Here is a 21,972-nt window from a genome sequence, read left to right as displayed (position 1 = left end):
TCTGGCCTGAATTGTTTGGCTTTCCTTGCTCCCCACCCCCCACCCCCGGCTCCAAGGACAGAGAGTCCTTGACACTATGAAGGTAAACATTTGAAGATCGTGGACTCCGCTGACCTTTCTGGAAGATCACTTTTACGTGATGGTCATAGCTAACACTCGCATGTCTCCACCCTGCGGGAAGAGCTTGAAGTGAGGTAGCTTGTTCTGTTCCCCCCAGAAATCCCCAGTAGAGTATCCCTGCCACCACCACCGTCACTTTCAATAAGGAAGGAGACGGAGGCCCGGCATGCGTCAGTAACTTGCCCACTGAGTGCTGGAGATGAAACTGCTGTCTCGCTCCAGACACCATCCATGTAACGGTGTCTACATGTCGCATCGCATCCTCTCTGATCTCTGGTGGCTTCGGATCACGGTCTTCCCCTGAGAGCCTCACAGCCTCTGAAGTGATGCACAGTTCCCAAGGTCGTTCCCGAGGCTGGGCTGAGAGCCCTGGCAAGAAGGAAAGTTAGGAAGCTGTTTTCTATTCTGTTAGCTGAAAATAGATGGGAAGGTTCAGTCTAAACATTCCATGAGCCTTTGTAGCAGAGCAGTTGTGGTATGTAGGAGTCTAGAGATTCAAAATCTGAACAACCAACTTTATTTTTTTTTAATCAAGCACACGTGTCTGAGGTTGCACACAGTGCAGAAATCCTGATGGGCCTCATTCAGGGTGCTTGGAGAGAGTACTTATCTTGAGAGTTAACATTTATTATGATGATAATTTGCAGTAGAGGTGAGTTTCCCTAAAAGATTCTGAGGGTCTGTTAAGGGTTGTTTTGAGAGCATTAGAAACCAGGATATTGTCTGATCAGGGACATGGGTGGAGCTGTTTTAAAAGGACAGTGCTTTTGCCTGAGTGGGTCTGATCTCTGCTCTGTTTTCTAACCCACACGTTAGACCCTCCCGACAGCCTTCCAAATCACAGCAACGGTGTGGCCAGCAAATAATTATTTTCACAGATGTTCTATAATAAAGGTAAAATGCTGGCCAGTGTAACATAGAAATGAATATGCTTACTTACATATATATTTGTATCTATGTGTGTAAGTCTTCACCCAAACACACACACACACACACACACACGGACCACTCAGATCCTCGGCAAGGTGCTAATACTCTTACTGGAATTATTTTAGATACCCATGAATAATAAAAGAAGCACATTGCCCTCTCTTGGCTGAGACATCTTTCTTTGAGCTCTCATTTACTGAATGCTTATGTGCTACGCATGTTATTAAGGGCAGTACAGGCAGCCCTGTGTTAACCAGGTGTCACTCTTTGGTTTTCAGCTGGGAAGACAGAGGCCCAGAGAGATTAGGGAATAGCCCAGTGTGACATAGCTCACCAGAGTGAGAGTCAGTACGAGTCCAGGTCTGTCCCACTGAGGCCCCGGCTTTCTTTGTAAAGCCCACCTGCCTCCTTCCCGTTGGCTCACAATTTTGAGGAAGTTTCCTGTGGCCCAGCTGCCTCTCTTAGTGATCTTTGACAGTTCTGTTGTATTCACTCTTCTAAAGCTTTCTCACTTCTGTGCCTGTCCTTGGGCTTAGCTCTTGGGCCCATCTCCATTAATCCCCTTTGTGTTTTCCAGCTTTGGAGACATGCTGTCCTTCACCCTGACGGCCTTTGTTGAGCTGATGGACCACGGAATAGTGTCCTGGGATACGTTTTCAGTGGCATTTATTAAGAAGGTAATGCAGATTGTGCTTTTCTAAGGCTTAAATTACTTTCATAGATATTTTGCTCTGCTTTGAAGCTACTGTGTTGTTGTTTCCTTTAGTTCTTTGTGTTAAAGGTAGGTGCGGTTGTTGAGAGTATTATGAATGTGGGGGTCTAGGCGCCTAAATCCTATGTGGAGATGACATTGTCTCCCCACCAGGATCATAAGGGCTTGCACGTGAGAACCCACAGTCAAGGGACATCAAGGTGTCCTGTTAATACCAAAGAAGCAGTCCCTGCAGATTCCCTGTCCAGGACTTGGTTGTTCTCGAGACCCAAGTAGAGTTCCTTCTGTCCTTTGTAAACCTTCTGCCCTCAGTCAGGTATTCAGGGAACAGGAAAGAGGCAGAGTATATTGATTTCCTACATGCCTGGGTTTAAAGCAGCGATGTAAGAGAAGGGGGTGTGCTTGGGTTCAGTTCCTCTTAGGTTGAGCCCACTTACTTGTAATCACGGTGCAATAAATGTCTCTGGGATCCGTTCCTCCTCCTTTAGGAGGAAGCTAATAAAGGGATGGGAAAGGTGGATTTGGTGTGGGAGCAGAGGGCACAAGAGCCCCCACCATGCCCTGCAGTTGCATTGTATAAAGGCACATCTGCAAACTTACAATTCTGTTTCTAGTCTTCAAACAACAGATAAATAGTCCTGCCTTGATAACTCTTAAATATGGCATTAAATAATGGATTATTATTACTTATTAATTTGTTAATTTATTTTTCCTCTCTCTGTAATTGTGAAATTGTTTATAAGAGTATTGGCATTTTCTTCCTATTATTGTATTGGGAGCGAAGAGATGTTTGGAATTCATAAATTTATTTTATAAGTATAGATTTCTGGGAAGGGTTGTTTAAAATAAAGACTTTTAGAGAATCTGTGCAAAAGCTGGAAAATCAAAGGAAAATCCAGAAAAGTCACTTGAATTTTTTAAAACTTTTTTTCTTTTTTTTTAAAGATTTTACTTATTTATTTGACAGAGAGAGATACAGCAAGAGAGAGAGAGAAAGAGAGAGAGCACAAGTAGGGGGAGCGGCAGGCAGAGGGAGGCGGAAAAGCAGGCTTCCCTCGGAGCAGGGAGCCCAGTGCAGGGCTCGATCCCAGGACCCTGGGATCATGATCTGAGCCGAAGTCAGATAGATGCTTAACAGACTAAGCCACCCAGGGGCCCCAAATTCTTTAAACCTTTTTTGTTGAAATCACATGGACTTATAGAAAAGTTGCACAAAGTAGTACAGAACGTTCCCATATGCCCTTCATCCAGCTTCCCCTAGGTTCACATTTTGCATAATGATGGTACAATGAACAGTGATGTGATACCATTACCATTATTTGATTTCACCATTTTTTCTACTAATGTCCCTTGTCTGGTTAAGGACCCGATCCAGGATCCCACATTGCATTTAGTTTTCATGCCTCCTTAGTGTCTTCCGATCTGACAGTTCCTCTGTTTTTCCTGGTCTTCCATGACTTTGACAGTTTTGAAGAGTACTGGTCAGTTGTTTTGTAGAATGTCCCTCAATTTGGACTTGTTTGATATTTGATGGTTAAATTAAGGTGATGCATTTTTGGCAAGAATACCAGAGAAGTGATATTGTGTCCTGTCAGCACATCGTATCAGGGTACATGAAGTCGATACGTGTTAGTAATGGCGATGTTGACTTGGATTATGTGGTTGAGGTGGTATCTGCTGGGTCCCCTCACTGTGAAGTTACTCCTTCTCCTTTTGAAGTTAATCCATATCTTGAGGGAGGTACTGCCTTGAATTGAAAGGTACAGGAGAGCCCCTAACCTGTCGAGTGAGGGTGTTGGGAACGGAAGCCCCACAGATGGATGCTTGTACGATGTTGCATATGAATTTCATACAAGAGCTGATCAGGAACCCAGGGCCTTCCCGACAGACCTCTGAATTCTCTTTCCTTATGTAAGGGCATAAAGCCAAAGGAGCTGATTAATGGGAACCACTAGAAAAGGAACCTCTTTTTGCCTGTTATCAGTCAGTGGTACGAATTGCTGAAGAGAAAAGAAACATTTGTAGATGGGAAAGCCAAGGAAATGGAATCTGTAAATTATAAATGTGAAGAGCAAATTGTGGTGTTCTGTCCTTCTAGGCTAAAAGATCTAGGGAAGTAAGTTCAAATCCGAAGACACTGAGCTTTGTGGATCTTTCATACTTAACAAAAAATTTTAACTCATTAACGGCAGGCCTTTCTTTCCTACATCCCAATTGCCTCGCTTGTCTGTTGTTAGAGCCTCTTTTCTCTAAAAACAATGCTGTCCTGAATGCGAATTCTTTGAAGTTGTGTTGTGCTTTCCTCCACGTATCTCTCTTGCTTTTAAAAGATTTTATTTATTTATTTCACACACACACACAGAGGAGAGAACACAAGCAGGGGGAGCAGCAGAGGGAGAGGGAGAAGCAGGCTCCCGCTGAGCAGGTAGCCTGATGTGGGACTTGATCCCAGGACCCTGAGATCATGACCTGAGCTAAAGGAAGATGCTTAACCGACTGAGCCACCCAGGCACCCCCATCTACAATATCTCTTTTGATCTCACAGCAATCCTTTCCAGAACAGAACAGGCTGTCTTGCTACTCCTGGCCAGGAGGCGAGGATGCAGTCAGTGCCTTGGGGCGGTTAAGTGATGTCATAGGGAGAAGAGCGTCATCAGTCCCATGGTTAAGGGTTTCTTCCCCCCATGTCATGCACCTGTGCTTTCAAGTGGTGGAAAAAACAGCTCCAGAAGACTTGTTGAACCAGCATCGCCTCTGTCAGCCCTCCCCGACCTCACTGGTACGGAGTTAAGTAATTTCTTCTGCTCTCCATTCTCCTTGGATCTTGCGTGTGCCCCTGTGCTTACACTTACCACATTCTGTGGATTCTTTGTTCTTTTTACTGGCTCCCGCTAGACCATGAGTTACAGGGAGCTGGAACCACAGCTTTCCGCATGACTGTATCCTCGGGGCCTGGCACAGAGTAAGACGTTAATACATTTCTGTGAAATGAATGAATGAAATTTGTTTCGGAAGCATTTTTTTTTTTTTAAAACCCTAGCACTTGAGGAAGAGAAGGAATATAGTGACATTGTATTTAAATATATTTCAAGTCAAATTTCAGTCATGAATGGAAAGAAATTACAAAACTCTTTCATTAAATGATGTGAGAAGGGGTTAGAGAGAATGACAATAATTTAATACCTGACTACTTAAGAAAATGGTTTCCACTCACTGAAATTAAGTAAAAAAAATCTAAGGAAGCAAACACTAGCAGTCTTGGCAGTTTAAATAAAAAATTAAATGTTTTCTCAAAAGGCAATACATTTAATGAATCTCATGTTCTCATTCCTGGTCATTCTCTTTTCTTTGCGTTGCTACTTAGAGCTCAGTCCCTTATGTGAATCTGAGAAATGGTCATCAGAAAATGACTTTATAATTGATAGTGTTTGTAAGGTTAATTTTTTTTTTTCATTAGCTCTTTCAAATTCAGCTCTTAGACAACCCAGGAATTGTATGCAGGCAACTGTCTTTTAAATGGAGCTTTATCTCGACAAAACTCAACTAGGAAATGCACTGACAAAAGATGCTTATCTCTGTGGTCCAGACTTGGCTTCCTATTAATGCCAAATTCATACCACTTTGGAGAAATATTTTTTCCCCGCCAGCCCCTGTCTTCTTCCTTACTATCTGTTTTCTTATGTGCGGATCTAGATTCTAGTTTACAAACTTTGTCTGCGATAAGTAACATCATTTCACAAACATTTTGAAACATGGAATCCCTTGATGCTAATATCTAATGTTTCGTTTTAAAGACTTGCTGCTTAGAGAGAGGGTAGGAAGGTATGGAGAAGAAAGGAAGGGGAAAAAACCCAAACAAAATAAAACAACACACGCAAAACAACTAGAACTTTCTGTATTACGATTTGGTTTTCCCCTAGCCAAGTAAAACACCAGTGCCTTTTCTTGGAAGGCGTGTTTCATATAAATGTTCTTGCAGCCTTTGCTCTGCAGGAGGGTCTGGATCACCCTGCAGTGTTCTCCGTGCCTGGACGAACATCCAGCCAGTTCAGCATGCAGACCCAGTAATTTTTACCTCTTAAAAACTTGAGAGATCTATGGGCCGCTGCCCAGATAATTTAAAATACCACAGTGGAGCTGCATGTTCTCTATGGTTCTTTCCAGTTTTGATAGCATGGAAGAATTTTAAGATCTCATTCTAAGTTATTCTAAGGAGTGTTTATGTGCTTTTAATAGTTTGTGTCATTGATTCATGCACTGATGCCCCTTGGCCTCTAAGAAGCCATGCAAATACTCCTCGTATTATTTAGGTAACATTTTTAAATGACTGGAAACATGTGGAAGGTAGTATATATAATTATTGCTAACTCTTCCCTCTTCTTTCTTGTGGTACAGACTTACTTTCACGCAGCTGTGCTTTGGCTTAGCCTGGCTCACCTGTGTCAGCCGAAAGTGCAGTCATGGAGCCAAGAATAGTCTAAGGGCAAAGAAAGTCATTACTGATTTTTTTGGGGGGTGGAGGGAGACGGGAGAAATGAAAATTTAACCAGGAAATATTTAATGCTCTGTAACTATACTAAGATCAATTGTTTTCAAAATAGACATAGAAAATAGCATTTGTATTTTGGCAGACTTGTACGTGTGCTGATAAGGTGCCTCGGTCATTATGTTCACTCAGCACTGATGCCTTGGTTATAAGTACTTATTAGATGACAATACTGGGTCATTTAAATGTCTGCCTAAAACAACTGACACGTAAAGACAAAAGATAGAAGTTAGTTTAAAAACGCCACTAATGGGACACCCGGGTGGCTCCGTTGGTTAAGCATCTGTCTTCTGCTCAGGTCATGATCCCATGGTTCTGGGATCAAGTCCCGCATCGGGCTCCTTGCTCAGTGGGGAACCTGCTTCTCCCTCGGCCTGCTGCTCACCCCCTGCTTGTGCTTCCTCTCTCTCTCTCTCTCTCATCCTCACAAATAAATAAATAAATAAATCTTAAAAAAAAAAAATGCCACTAGTATCACCCCCAGATTTGTACATAGGTCTCTAATGATTTGCCTGCCTGGCAGTACTCAGCTAAGTATGTTACAACAAAATGCTCCTGTAACCTGCATTAGGATTGTTGAAATGGTAGGTTCTATATGTCACAAAAGAGGTGAGCTAATAGGAAAGATTATCTTTAAAGAATATTTTGATGAAGGGAAGGGACTAGTTGTATGGGAGAGAAATATATAGAAATGGCAAATGGAAATGGAATATGTATGTGGAATTTAAATATGCCTGAAATAAAGCAAAGACCACAAACTATTTTACCAACATTGAGCAAGCCCCTTGGGAACATGACTGCCAATAATTTGTAGAAAACTTTATAACCCATTAGCAGAAGGTGTACTTTGTATCAGAAAACATTGAGAGTTCTGGTTGGATATTTTGAGAAAGGAAATAGTATAAAAAGGATATTTTTGGAAGTAGAGGATAACATTTTATTAGAGGGGAATCTTGAACAGAGAGGAAAGTGAAGAAGATGCTGATGCTGTCTTAGGGATCCAGGAGTGAGTTAGACTCTGGGCCAGGGTTGTGCTCGTAAACCTGAATGTATACCAAAGGGGAAACCTCACAAATGGTTCATGGTTACAGGACATAGGGGCCTGGGACTATGAATCACTAATGATTATGGCAAACTTGGAAAAAGGTGATCTTCGAGAAAGGAGGATTAAGAAGACAGTGAGATTGGTTTTCACACCATTTAATTTTAGGCTTTGTTGGAATATCTAAATGGAATTATACTTTGGGATGCCAAGAATAAGAATTAACGTACTTCATGGTAAATGCCTTTTTATCTCTCTGTCTTTGCTAGACCGACAGGGCCTTGAAGTTCAACATCCTGTGGGTTTTGCTCATTTCTCTATTTCCAGATCCTAGGACAGTATAAGCCTGTTTTGTGGCAGCCAACCAATACATACTATTTGGATGAGTGAGAAGAGGGTGTGAAGGCTGCAGGGTGGGGGAGGGAGTTTGACAGTCAGCTCTCAGGTGGAAGATTCTCCATGGAGCCTTAAAGGTACATCCACTTTGACTAAATGGGGACGAGAAAAGGAACATGGAAGATGGCATGAGTGCTGAGAAAATGAGAAGTATTGTCAACAAACTTCTGTGTGAGTTCTTCAGTTTTTTAATAAGTGCCAGGAATTGTGCTGGAATAATGGAAAATGGTGGAGGAGGTGTTGGTGAGGAAGTTGAGGAATTGACATTCTGTTTAGCAGAGGTCTAAAGGAGGTGTTAAACCATGATCTCAGGATGAGGGGAATTGGATTTTTGTCAGAAAAAGATGGCCTTAGCTTGGTAGATTTGACAGAGGGGAGCAGACTGTGAAGATTAAGGCAAAGGCTTGCCAGGGACTGTAAACACATTGGAGAAGTTTATTAGCCATGAAAGGAGCTCAAGCAGCCTTTTGAGAATCTTAAAATTCTCATACACTTCCTGTACTTTATGTTATAAAATAATAGCTTTTTGGAATATAAAATCATCATATTGCTATACTACACTCCTTTCTGTCATGTATTGCCCAGCCCTGAGATCCAGAGGTATCTGCGGGCAGAGAGGGTCTTGGTATTATACTGGCTACCCCTACTTCCAGTCGGGAGTTGTTAGCTAGAAACAGCGGACATGGTAACGGCAGTTGCCATGGGCACCTTTGCGTTTTATCTTGTCCAAGGATGGAGAGGGGGGATGAGGAGAAGGGGTTGATGGGACAGCAGAAAGGAAGAAATCAGCATCGCCAGGGGTTGGGGGGAGGGGGAAGAGAGCAAATGTCAGTCTGTCATGGAACCAAATTATTTAGTTTTTAAGAACGCAGTCATTATGTTAATGTAATAACAGCCTTTTAGTGCGAGTTGTCAACAGACAGTAATAACTTTTAATGAGGCCTCTAAAATAAAACCTTTATGGTATCCATGTGTTTGGGTTAGTGTGATCCATTATTCTAACCCTTATTTTACTTCCCTCTTATGCTGTGATTTATTATGTTTGAGGCCTCAGTGATTAATTCCTTAGGGAATGTATTTTAGAGCTTAAGCTATTATTTTAACTTTTAGCACTGCTAATTTAAATGTTTTCCTGTTTGCTAAATTTGAGATGAGAAGAATTTATTTTAACCATAAGAAATTGGAATGGGGAAAAGAGTGTTTCATTGTGGAATAACCAGGAGACTAGCCAGTGACCGAGAAGTTGCCAGTTGAACTGTGTTGACAAGTGTGATTTGTGGGAGTCCCGTAAGGATGTAACAGGGTCATAATATGAGCATAAAAATCATGCATCGTGTGGGTGAAGGAGTAGCCCGGGAATGGAAGGGAATGGCTATTAGTATATGTTGAAATTACTGCCTCAAAGAAACACAGGAATCCTTAAACTATATGTGTTGAAATCATCAGCCTCTGAAAGCTAAACCGGGAAGAAAAAGCCCAGAAAAACCAGACAATAATTCCTTGAAGGTGTCTCCTTTTTAGAATCGCTTATTACAGAATTATAGAAGTAAGATATAAGTGGTGCTTTGTAATAAAATGAGCAGTCATCGCTGACTTGATGCATCTCTTACGATTCTGCTGTAATTCCAGCTACTTTTCATCCCGTGTCTGGTGTTTCTTGAGTGAGCTCCTGATTTCCTTGATTTGCTCCCTTCTGTACATCTGTGCTCTGTTTACCGTGAGTGGTCAATTGTGTCCTCCTTGGATTTTCAGATAGCAAGTTTTGTCAACAAATCAGGCATGGACATCTCAATCCTACAGCGGTCCTTGGCCATTTTGGAGTCAATGGTGCTCAATAGCCACGACCTCTACCAGAAGGTGGCTCAGGAGATCACTATCGGCCAACTTATCCCACATCTTCAAGGGTAAGCATGCAGTTGCCTCCCATGTGAGAAGGGGAAATGATTCTGGTAGACAGCCACCATAAAGCCCTGGGAAAGGTTTTTGATTGGTTTGATTAAATATGCAGAAAAGGAATCTTGATTTGGCATCTAACCACACCATGTTACGTACCCATCCCCCACCACACTGATATGGCCCAGTGACTGGCCCCTTGGGGGAAGTGGGATCCCATGCCTGTTCTTGGCATCCTTCTGTCCCCAGTGCCTGGCTTTTTGTAGGCAATCAGTTCTGATGAATGTCGATAGATACCGGTAGAGTTTTACTTTTAACATCATAGGGCAATTTGCTCTCTTAAGTTCTCAACAGCATCTTTCCTTTGTCATTAAAAATAGTGTTTTCTGTGATACAATGAGTATTTTCATAGATAATTAGGAATTTTTCAAGGTAGGCTTCCTTCTTAGGCTCAAGGTGATTACAGTGACCCTCTTTTGTCTTTTCTAATGCATGTGTTTTATCTCTAGAGGCTTGAGCTAGAAGGCAAGGCACTTAGCAGCCTGCAGGCTTTGGAGCTCTTTTCCTTCTCTCCACTCAGGCAATTAGTAAGGTTGTCCCTGAGAAGGACACCTCTGTACAATGCTGCTTTATAAATTAAAGTATGTGGAGTTCCAGGTAGCAACAGCCCCCTGAGGTAGCTTACACAAACAGGGAGTTCATTGAAAGGATCCTGGGGGACTTTACAGAACCCAGGAATGACTTAAGTAGCTAAGCCTTGAGAAGGAGAGAAACTGTGGCCTCCTTGGAGTGGTCACAACAGGCCTTTTCTCAAGTATACTGGTCGACACTAAGGTGACTTGTCTCCCAGTAACTGCCACCCCTGGTCTCTCAGGTCACATTTGCAAATTCTCAAGAGGAAATATGATTGGCCTTTTGGGGTTGGGGATGTGGGCTGGGGATGTGAGGGAATATTCAGTAGTTCTCAGCGTACCAAAAAGGTTAACTGTTCATAATGCAAACCTACCAAAGTGCATTAGATGTTGCCTTCATTTAAGAGGGGGGAAGGTGACCGGAATGTAAAATTTTAAGTCACACAAGCTGTGGATTGTGGCCTCAGGGAAAATGAGCACATGCTCTAAAATGACGCTCTAGAAATAATACCAGTTTCACATTTCCCTGAATGTGAAATGTATTAATTCTACAGTCTGGGTCTTTTCTCTGGATCTCGAGGGCATACTTGTGTGTTCACAGTGTGCTGTGCTAGAGTTGAGAGTTTCTAATTTGGCAAGTGCCGTGCTGGGGATTTTATGTACATTAACTCATTTTACCCTAAAAGCAACACCTTAAAGTAAGTGTGTTCTTTCCCAGTGTTCCACATGAGGAAGCTGTCTTGGGGACACCCCCTGACCTCATGCAAGGCCACACAGCCAGCCTGCGGGGCACTGGGCTTTGGATTCCATCCTGCCAAAGGCTGTGGTCCACACTTAGCCTCTCCCTAAATCATCTCTGAGTGTAGCTCACCGGCAGCTCTTTGTTTCTGCCTTGGGTCCTTCTTATTTACTGTTTACCTCGTGGCTTCTGTGAGATTTTTGCTTGCTTTGGAATTTCTGATCTCATTTCAGTGAAAAGCGAATTTGCAAATTTTAAAAATAAAAACTTGTTCTTTTTGTTATTAAAAAGTTTCTATTTGGAAATAGGTTTTTAGAATATGTAATAGCATTGCCATGGAGACAAAGCAGTTTCCTTTGTAGTAAGTCCAGGAGTGTAGGGATACCCAAATCTGGTCCCAGATATACTTCATGCATCAGACAGAAAATCATAGCCCCCCACACACATATCCACACGTACAGCCCCTGGGTTCATGTATTTAAGCCTAACAGAGACGAAGGGGAGAGGAGGCTGACCACCTATACTTTCTGGGTGATCTGTGCTGAGCAGTGTATTGTCCAGGTAGTAATAGTAATTGTCCTCCCCCAATAGCGTTCCCTTCCTCATGATGGTTGAAATACATTCTCACTGGGTGCCTGGGTGGCTCAGTCGGTTAAGCGACTGCCTTCGGCTCAGGTCATGATCCTGGAGTCCTGGGATCGAGTCCCGCATCGGGCTTCCTGCTCAGCAGGGAGTCTGCTTATCCCTCTCCCATTGCCCCTCCCCCCCCATGCTCTCTCACTGTCTCTCCAATAAATAAAATCTTTAAAAAAAAAATAAAATCCCGGGGCACCTGGGTGGCTCAGTCGGTTAAGCGACTGCCTTCGGCTCAGGTCATGATCCTGGAGTCCCCGGATCGAGTCCCGCATCGGGCTCCCTGCTCGGCAGGGAGTCTGCTTCTCCCTCTGACCCTCCCCCCTCTCATGTGCTCTCTCTTATTCTCTCTCTCAAATAAATAAATAAAATCTTTAAAAAAAAAAAAAGAAATACATTCTCACTTAGTTGCCAACTGCTTTTTCTAGGCCATGCCTCTCTCGCTCGTCTTTTTTTGGGGGAGATCATGACCCTTCCCATGGTCTGACTCAGAGGTAGCCTGTTTTGACTTTCTGTGCCATTCTGTCTTTACAGGACAGATCAGGAAATCCAAACCTATACCATTGCAGTGATTAATGCGCTTTTCCTGAAGGCCCCTGATGAGAGAAGGCAGGTAAGTTGCGTTTCTTTGGTCCTAAGACTGTACTCAGGGCTGGCAACTGTCGGGGCAACGAGTGCCCGCTCCTTCCCATCCTGGGGATTCCTCAGGCCTCCCCGCTGCCCTGCAGCTTGGCTGGCCAGCCTGGGGTCATTCACAGATCCCGTGGGAAGTAGGTGGAGATGCTCAAGCCCTTGTCTGAGGAAGAATGCTAGGAATGCTCCAGGGGCAGAGCCCTTGCGTCCAGTGAAACCCAACATAGAAGCTTGAAACATAAGAAGATGAAAGCCTGGGGGAAGCAGAGGTGGAAGCGCCGAGATCTTCTGGCATGCCTCTGAATGCTCCCTAGGGCGAGGGAGGTATTGTCCCTATTTTCCTGATGAAGACCCTGAGGCCCTGAGAGGTGTCCCGCTTAGCCCATGGAAGTTTAGATGGAAAGGACAGGAGGAAGGCCACAGAGTTCGCTGCCCCTGGTTGAGGTAACTGTTCCTAAGTCAGGGGGGCTCTTTGCTCCATGACATTTCTGTTGTCCATGTGCGTGTGTGGTGGTGGTGGGGGGGACTGAGCCACCCGTTTCCCTTCCTCTGTGCCCACAAGAGAAGGGAACCCCTTAAATGTACCCATGTGAAACCTATCCCTTGATACTCTCCTTTGTCCGTAGATCTTTGGTTCTTCTGCAGTGAGGTAAAGGGTCCTTGCAGAGGGGTATGTGGAAGAAGTGGCATTTTGTGTGTCTTGGAATGTAGCTGACCCCTCAGAATCCATTCATGGTTTTTTTTTTTTTTTTTTCCCCATCAACATAACATACTGTGTACCTTGGTCACACAATTCACTTCATTTAAAAACTGGGTGGAAATATGAGATCTTTCAACCAATAGAAAGTATACTGGGAGCTCTGTGACAGTTACCACTAAATTGTTGTAGAAGAATTTAGAAGCTAGTGTGCTACTGAACACTGAACACTAGAGAATTTCTTTTTTCTGTTTTATTTTTTCATTGCCAAGGATTTTAAACCTCAGTGACTAAGCGTGAGGGTTTCTGGTTTGTTTTTCATTTAGAATTATTTGCTCACTCCTTGGGGCTATGTTTGCACAATGAGTGGAGTGACTTTATTGTTTCCTGTGCATTGGGTTTGGTGTCGGGAGCCAGGAGCGGCCTGCCCTCCCTAAGCCTTATGCTCCAGGCTGGATTTTTAAGAGTGGTTTTGCAGGTGGAAGCTGAGGTGGGGCTGCTCTTTTTATATCTAAATCTAAATGCTGAGCTCATGATAACTTCTAGCAGCCCAGCAAATTGCTTGACAGAGCACACATATGCACGCCTGACATAGCCCTGGAGAAGCTTGATCGATCCTTCTACTGGCCAGACCAAGGACACCTGGCCGAACTGGTAGCTGAGAGTAGAGTGCGGGGCAAGAAGCCACCTGGTCTGACCTCATGGGCTTTTTCTTTTTCCTATGGAGGAAGAGTTTGGATTAGAGGAAGCAAAAACTCATGCCCACCCTAATTGCTATGATTTGGATCCCTGGATCTAGACATGAGTAAAATGCATACACTTTGCATCTTCCCGTTACACCAAGAACTACTGTTAATCTACTGAATTGGATTCGCATGACCACAGAAAAATAGGGGACCAGATGCCAATCTGTACTGACTCCAGAATAATGATTACCGTGAAACATAATGGCAGACCGGTATGACATTAGGTTTGGGTTCTGAGAATCAAATTTTATTTTTTGAAAATTAGACAATATTTGACTGAGATGACATAGATTGGCAATATACTGCTGTAATGATAATAAATCACAAAGGGTAGTCTAATAACATTACATAATTTAAGAAAACAATCCAACTGAGAAAGGTAGAGTGTATATAATCATACAGCAGCATATCTAGACTCTAATTTAGTCTTCGAAATAAAAATAGCAACAACACAGAAAATTAACTTGGACTTTATAAATTGTTTTGAATTGAAGATGAGTCAGGGACTATTGTTTGTCAAGAAAAGGAATATTTTGATTTTTAATTAAAAAATATTTTTCAGTGAGTTAAGAGAGAGTTGGCTCTAAAAAACTAATTTCAAGTTCGTAATATAGAAAAGTTTGATGTTATTTTCTGAAGGTTAGTGGAGCCTGTAAAGCAGAAGACCATGCTAATTGGGGGTATCATCTGGGTTATATTATGTATTGTTATCAGCTTTTCTTGTGGAAAATTAAACTTTCTGAATTTTTAAGATAAATAGGAAAATTTACCAAAGCCTGCCATCAGTGATGATATTCTAAGAGTTTGCCTTGTGCCAGGCTCAGTGTTCAGTGCTTTGTGTCTTATTTCATTTTATTTTCCTATCACTAGAAAGCCTTATTTTGCCTCTTTACAAATGAGGAAATTGAGAGTCAGAGGGAGTAAGGAACTTGATCTGATTGTTGAGCGGATCAGAGTCCCACCTAGGCCTTGATCTCCTCTGCAGAGAATTCCATTGGCCAGGAGGCGTCACCCAGAGAATTCTCTGGTATTTGCCGAGTGAAGAACTCCCTGGAGCCTGAAAGATACCAAGCCTGTTTTCTCACTCCAATTAAATTAAAACATAATCTAAACATTTATTTATTGGATTTACAGGAACAGCTTTGTTTTTTTAAAGCCTTAGGACATTGGATAAATTCCATTTCAGTGAAAAAATTTCATTTATTTCAACTTCTCTTCCTGACTTTGAACCAAACACATTGATAGGACTCTATTTATCTGGGCTTTATTTTTCAAAATGTATAAAATGAATTCGGACAGATTTTAAACACCTATTTCTGACTGAAGAAAAATACCACCGTGGTCTTTTTACTTGGCAGGCAGACTGGAGTGATAATTCCGTTGTGCATTCATTGAGTGGGCCTTACTGAGAGAGTGCTGGGTTTGTAGAGGCCTGGGTTTGTTGAGGGCTGGGGTAACACTTCCTGCTTTGCCAAGGCGTCCTGGGGGCTTTCTGGTTGGGGGGGTGAGGGCAGGGATGCCCCGCTTCCCCCTGCCTCCTGGATGTGGGACATTCTCCCTTTCTCTGCACAAAAGAAGGGAAGGGGTGTTTGTTTTGTGGAGGTGAGGGCCAATGGATCCTTTTCCTTACAACTCCTTGCCATTATTTTACTGTTCTCATGGCAAGCATGTTGGTGAGGTCCCTTCCAAATTTCTCTACAAATATTTATGATCTTCACAAACATTATTAGAAAACCTTTTTGCAAGTTAAAAGATTTGGTGCGAAAATCAGAAAATACAGATTCAAAAGAAGAAGTTTGAAAGACTCCTCTAAGTGCGTGCCCCAAACAGAACCCTTGCAACTAGTCACACTTTGCATGGGCCTGCTTTGTTCTGTGCAAAGCGTCTTCTACCTACATTTTTTCACTGGATGGAATCATACTACTTGCAGTTTATTTACTTTAACTGCTTTTAAAACTAAACTTTTGTGAACGTCTTTCCATGTCAATATCCCTATATCCATATTTATACCCATCTATACTTTTATATTGTCTCGATGGTATAAAATATTCTCCACGGAGCCTCAAGTTTACTCCAACTGTTTTCTTTTTTTAAAGATTTTATTTATTTATTTGACAGAGAGAGAGAGAGAGACAGACATCATGAGAGGGAAAATAAGCAGGGGGAGTGGGAGAAGGAGAAGCAGGCTTCTCACTGAGCAGGGAGCCCGACGCGGGGCTCAATCCCAGGACCCTGGGATCATGACCTGAGCCAAAGGCAGACGCTTAATGACTGAACCACCCAGGCACCCCTACTCAAACTGTTTTCTAATATTGAACGACAACAACAAATCCATGATGTGCACAAGGATTTTTCTATTTTCTCTCTGACCAAGCTTCTCTGTTCCTTAGGAGGGTAGTAGAAAATATTCTTTCATTTTCCACCAAACATTTACTGTCTACTCTGTGCCAAACATAGTGCTCTGGGCGCATGAATACAAAGATGAAAAGGGAAGTGTCTATGCCCCTAAGGTGACCGTGGTCTTACGAAGAAGATAAACAATGTCAAAGATAATTACAACAATTGCTGTACGTATTGGAACTATATTATCCCTTTTAACTTATTTTAAAATTTCAAAAAAAAAAAAGGCTAAAATAGGCACAGAGAATATTTTTCTTTTTTTGTGTGTCAGGCAGTAATTTCATTTTTATAAAAGAAAATAAGCTAAAAGAGCCACAGGGTCCTTTGGGCCCTTTGTTTTTCATTGGGTCCAGGAGAAAAAGTGGACCTTTCTGTTTGCGTTCGGAAGCAAGCCCCACTTTCTGTGGACCAAGGAAAGACAGGTTCCTTCTAGATTGCCATGTCCCTTGTTTGCCAATGCGTCACTGTCCTTGCTTTCTTGTTTTCAACAGAGTGGAAGGTGTCTTGAAACACCTCACCGTATTTGTGCACTTTTCTCTGCCAGGCAGTGGGTCAGCAGGGGTGTTAACATCAAGTTGTAACCTCTAACAGAGCGCTCTGAATTTCCATCCCTTCTTCTCTCCTGCTTGCTTTCCCTTCTGTGGTGGCGATGGCGCCGTTAGGTTGGTGTAGAGAGCAGTGTTGACATCCTTGATTGTCCTCTGACTGTAAGTCCCCACCTTCGGCTCCTGCCCAAGCCCGCCTGCGTGTCCCCCTTGCACTCCCCGCCCATGCATCCGGGCTCTCCTTGCTTCCTGCGAGTTTATTTTCGCCGTGATTGAGTTCACGGTTGCGGTTTTGAATTGTAGCCTAGTTTCTTCTCTACTCAGCAAGAGTAGCAACTCTAACTCGAAAATCCAGCCCCTCCCTGCCAAAAAAACCCATTCAAGTGCCTTCCTGAATATGTTTTTGAATGTTTGCACCAAGGTTGTTCCCAACTTTATAATTTCAGCTTCATATCTATGTCTCGATATTTAGAAAGAGTGTCTGTGAATCACTTCTTTAAATAAAGTCACCTGCAAATCCTCTGTGCTCGGCAGGCCAAAGCCCCAAATTCAACTTACAGAAAGGAGGCCTAGCAATGCGGAGTGTGGACTCTCGGAGATTAGCCCATGCTCAGATATTTGTCCCTTCCTAAAGCACCACACAGTTGACTTGCATAGACTATTTTCAAGCCCTGGAGTACGTACCACTCACTCTTTGGTTTTGCATAGATTAAGATGAAATGGCTCTTAGAAGACTTCGAGACTTAAAGTGATGCTGCCCTAATATTGGGACTCCTTGGTGCAGGCACGTTTCCTAGTAAAACCTCCCTGTACATGTGTAGTCTAAGAAAAGCTGATGGGCCTTTTGAATGGAGAACCATTGCCTTTATCCAGAGTATTTGCTTTTTATTCCATGCTCACTTTTTCCTGGGAGGAGGAAATTCCTAAAAAAGGAGAAGTTTGCGGGTGCCAGATTTCCTTCCCTTTACTTTTGGACAAGGCTCAGTTACCTAAACAGAACATTCAAAAAGCAATTTGGATACTACTGCCTGTTGGAGCCTATTCTTTCATCAGAAATACTGCTGATACCCAGTTAGGAAGCACCCCCTGGATAAAGTCATTTGGGGCCATGTTGAAGTGTAGTTTTCTAACCTAAGGTTTTGTGTGGGTGTGTTTTTCTTCAACAGGAGATGGCGAATATTTTGGCTCAGAAGCAACTGCGTTCCATCATTTTAACAGTGAGTACCTATATGGGGTGACCACCTTGTTGGGCAGGAATGGTTTGGTGCGTTCATTTATCTCCCCTTTTGGCTTCAGTTTGTGGTTTGTTCTGTGACTTGCTTCTGTGATGAAGCAGTAGTAACTAGAAAGGAGGCAGAAGTGTGCTTTTGGAATTGGAATAAACAAGGCTTTCCCACAGGAATGGTCTCATATGATTGGAAGGAGTCATCTCTGGAACTGCCCTAGAAAGACAGTCTGGCAGGAAGGGGAGGAAATCTCTCCCGGTGGGGCAGGTTTATTACACTCACCATCATGTTAGTTTTTCATTTTTTCATTTTTTTAAGATTTTATTTATTTGAGAGAGAACATGAGGGAGAGAGAGAGAGAAAGCACAAGCAGGGGGAGGGGCAGAGAGAAGCAGACTCCCCGCTGAGCAGGGAGCCCGATGTGGGGCTCCGTCCCAGGACCCTGGGATCATGACCTGAGCCGAAGGCAGACGCTTAACGACTGAGCCACCCAGGCGCCCCCTCACCATCAGTTTAGCTTTGTATGTAGGAAATCAGGGGCTCCGTGACTTAAAAATATCCACTGGTGTGAGCTTATACTGTTTTTAATGAGGAAGCTAACTGGAGACCTGTCAGACTCTGACAGAAGTCCTGAAATTCTGACCATCATTTCCCTGGGCCCCTTTGCAAGAGACAAGCAGGGAAGATGTACATGGAATCCACTGGTTAACTGCAATGCAAAAATGACCTGAAATGTGAGTGCAAAAGAAGCCCTGCATGTTATGTGGTGAATGTTTAGAAATAAATTGAAGGGCATGATTTCCTGAGGCCTTATCCGCTATTTGACTTTAACCAAAGACTGAAAGAAGCACGCATGATTGATTCCCAGCTTACCAAAGAAGCAATTTCTGTTTCTATGATTTCAAAAGGGAGTTCTGCAAGCTCACACACACACACGCACGGACAGACATGCACGCATGCACACGCGTGCACACACACACACATTCCAATACAATGAGGCTATTGAAAATTAAAAATCTTATGAGGGCAAACACAATAAATACTCTAGAATCCAGAGCCAACAGCAATGACTACAATTTGTCATCGAGTTTGATTTTGAACTTCCTGGCTGACTAGGATAAAAAGAAACATATGAGTGTAATTTTCGTTGTTTGATAAAAGAGGTACCCCAGTTCTTCGGGGATGACATACTTCTCCCCCTGGACCTGGAATATGAAATGGGTGTTGGTAGAGCATTCGAATAGATTTTTGGTCCAAGAATGGTTGGGTAGAGATTGCAGGAGGATTCATAATATGTTTAATCTTTATCCTGGTTCTTAGTAAAAGTGGAAAGTGCAGTATTAGAGCATAGTCCAGTGAAGGTATTTGTGGGAGAGGAGGGGAGTGGAGAGACAAAGGATGAGAAATGTTAAATTAAGGTCTTAGCCTGCTGTTCTTACCTGGGTGTGGCAGTCAGAGTTGGAATGCCCAGAGAGGGGGTGGGTAGAATGGCTAAAGCCACCGTGTCTGAAAGATCAGTTTGCTTCGATGGGACTTCTCCTATGAGACTTTGATGGCTGGAAGTTCAAGGCTCATACTCTCAGGCAAAAACTTGGAGTGCAGATACTTTTGAATTGTTAATAAAATAGATGGCCTATACACCTCGGATATGAAATATTTACTCTGAATTAACATTCTGTTCTGAACTGGAAGGGTATGGCGTTTCATTCTACCTCCCTATCTCACTGCCTAGCTTCCCACACCCACCACCCCCATTATCTTGGTTCAGTGACTTCTTTCTGTTCCTCATTTTTCTCCCCACCCCTCCTGCTTTAACTGGCTATTTTGACACGGTACTCCCAGCCAGGGTGTAGAGTCCAAGGGCATGCTGGTTTTGGGGCACCTTGAGAAAGTTCTTTCAGACGGCAAGACGTGTTTGGGTCTAGCACATTCAAAAAGCCACATTGACCTGTCCTTTGGCATTTTTAAGGGATAACCATGGTCTCTGCTAAAGAAGACATATGTTAGGCCCAAGCGTTCAATCTCCTTTGTGATCCAGCTCCGGTGCGGGCAAAGGCTCCCCATATCTAGTCTCCTGCCGTTTCTTTTATATTTGTTGCATTTTGGTTCTGTTTCTAAGGGGAAGGGTCATTTTGTTTTTCATTTAATTGTTAGCAGGCGAGTAAAGTTATGCATTACATGAAATGAATTCTCTCATTGCATTGTGGTGGTGGTGGTCTCTGGATAGTTTCCATGGTGAATTAACTGCAGGCCTGATAGGTACTTTGCTTTTTTATGTTGCTTCTAAAACTTTTCCCCATTTAGAAGTTGGATCACCTGTCAGACTGTTGACGGCAAGATGACGGCAAAATTGCTTACAACACACACACGATTTGTTTCTCTGTTGCATGCGAGGAAGGCTTCTGTTGTAGAAATCCACAGCTCTCTTCAAGATACTCTACGTCAGGCACACTTTCTTGACTTATATAGTTGTGATCACCAGGACATGTCCAGTGCCTTCTTTTCTTCTGCTCTCTGCTGCACAGAGCAGCTCTTTACCTGGAGTCTGGCCTAAACATCAGGAACTTTATTGGGCCAGAATAGAAAGAAAAGCTCCAAGATCACCTGCATCCTCACCTTTCTTCTGAAGGGTGGTCCCACCAACCTACAATCTCCGGGCCTCCAATTGAAGACTTCTGGGATTTTACTTGGCGTAATGACGGGGGTTAAGTTAATTGTTGCTGGCTTTTTCTTTCTTCCTTTTTTTAAAAAAAATACTATTTCTGAACTATCTCCCCAGCATGTCATCCGAGCTCAGAGAGCCATCAACAATGAAATGGCGCATCAGCTGTATGTGCTGCAGGTGCTTACCTTTAACCTTCTGGAAGACAGGATGATGACCAAGATGGACCCCCAGGACCAGGTGAGTGCTCGCTGGACCGCAGCAAAAGCATATACGGGAGAGAAAGTGGTTATTAAAAATCTTTTCTTGGGCTACTCCCAAACCAGGAATTTGTAGATGATGATATTGTTTTATTATCATCTTAGAACTTGGGGGAATATATACTTTTTTTCTTTTTAAGATTTTATTTATTTATTTATTTGACAGAAAGAGAGCGAGAGAGGGAACACAAGCAGGGGGAATGGGAGAGGGAGAAGCAGGCTTCCTGCGGAGCAGGGAGCCTGATGCGGGGCTCGATCCCAGGACCCTGGGATCATGACCTGAGCCGAAGGCAGACGCTTAACGACTGAGCCACCCAGGCGCCCGGGAATATATACTTTTTAAGATTTTTTAAAATTTATTTGAGAGAGAGAGAGCATGAGCAGGGGGAGGGGCAGAGGGAGAAGCAGGCTTCCCGCTGAGCAGGGAGCCTGATCCCAGGACCCTGAGATCATGACCTGAGCCCAAGTCAGATGCTTAACCCAACACGCCCCAGAACTTGGGGGGAATATATTTAAAATTTAGGTGAACATAGGCTCAGAGAATAAAGCAAATGGATTCTTTCATTATACATCAAACACATGCATATTCTTTTATTGGATAAGAAAGCCTGATATCACATGGCCACAGATCTTGGCCCTTGGTCCTAATACCATCAATGGTAATAGCTTTGGAGTCAAGTTCCCAGACAACTTGGGCCATTTGGTTTCCCTGTGTGATACTGATTCAGGTGGAAGAATTAATTGCCTCCATTCTCCAGTGATCAGTGCCGAGGGTGGGGGTGGGTGGGGTCCCAGGTTACACCTGATTTCTGGGCTTGCGTCTTTGTTGGTTGGCTGTTTGTTATAATTCTCTCTAGGTTTCTGGTTGTTGTGCATGAAATGTTATGCCTCCATCCAAAAGGCTTTTGGGGGAACTTTACTGTGAGGATAGAGTGAGAGGAAACAGCTGGGAGCCCTGCTGTAGCCCATTTTCAACTTAAGCAGCGCTGCAGCTTTGGAAAGGAAAACACTCATTACTGGCACGTGAGGGCCTGATCTAGCGCAGATGTGAGCCGCACATGTGAAGTGTGGAACTGCTGTAGCCCTTCGTCCGTGGCGCCAGGCCATGCGATTAAGAAGGATGGAGAGGCTTGGAGAGGCTTGGAGAGGCTGTCCAACGT

At 43.3% G+C, this 21,972-nt stretch overlaps 1 protein-coding gene across 11 annotated transcripts in view; it reads left to right on the top strand.

The window, feature by feature from the left end:
* Positions 1-21,972, top strand: part of ELMO1 (engulfment and cell motility 1) — a 540,114-nt gene that overhangs the window by 201,537 nt on the left and 316,605 nt on the right. For 10 of the 11 annotated variants that reach the window (XM_035020922.1, XM_035020919.1, XM_035020915.1 and 7 more), the window contains 5 exons: positions 1,628-1,727; positions 9,499-9,650; positions 12,178-12,256; positions 17,831-17,881; positions 20,670-20,792. In XM_035020922.1, coding sequence (XP_034876813.1) covers positions 1,628-1,727; positions 9,499-9,650; positions 12,178-12,256; positions 17,831-17,881; positions 20,670-20,792 — 505 coding nt within the window. Of the gene's footprint in view, positions 1-1,627; positions 1,728-4,241; positions 4,542-9,498; positions 9,651-12,177; positions 12,257-17,830; positions 17,882-20,669; positions 20,793-21,972 lie in introns of those variants that run through there. The other variant, XM_035020925.1, reaches the window with a different exon arrangement.

Source organism: Mirounga leonina, unplaced genomic scaffold (assembly GCF_011800145.1).
Source record: "Mirounga leonina isolate KUSES-001 unplaced genomic scaffold, KU_Mleo_1.0 Mir_174, whole genome shotgun sequence".
In the NCBI taxonomy this organism is placed as follows: Eukaryota; Metazoa; Chordata; class Mammalia; order Carnivora; family Phocidae; genus Mirounga; species Mirounga leonina.
This window is presented reverse-complemented; position numbering and strand designations above follow the sequence as displayed.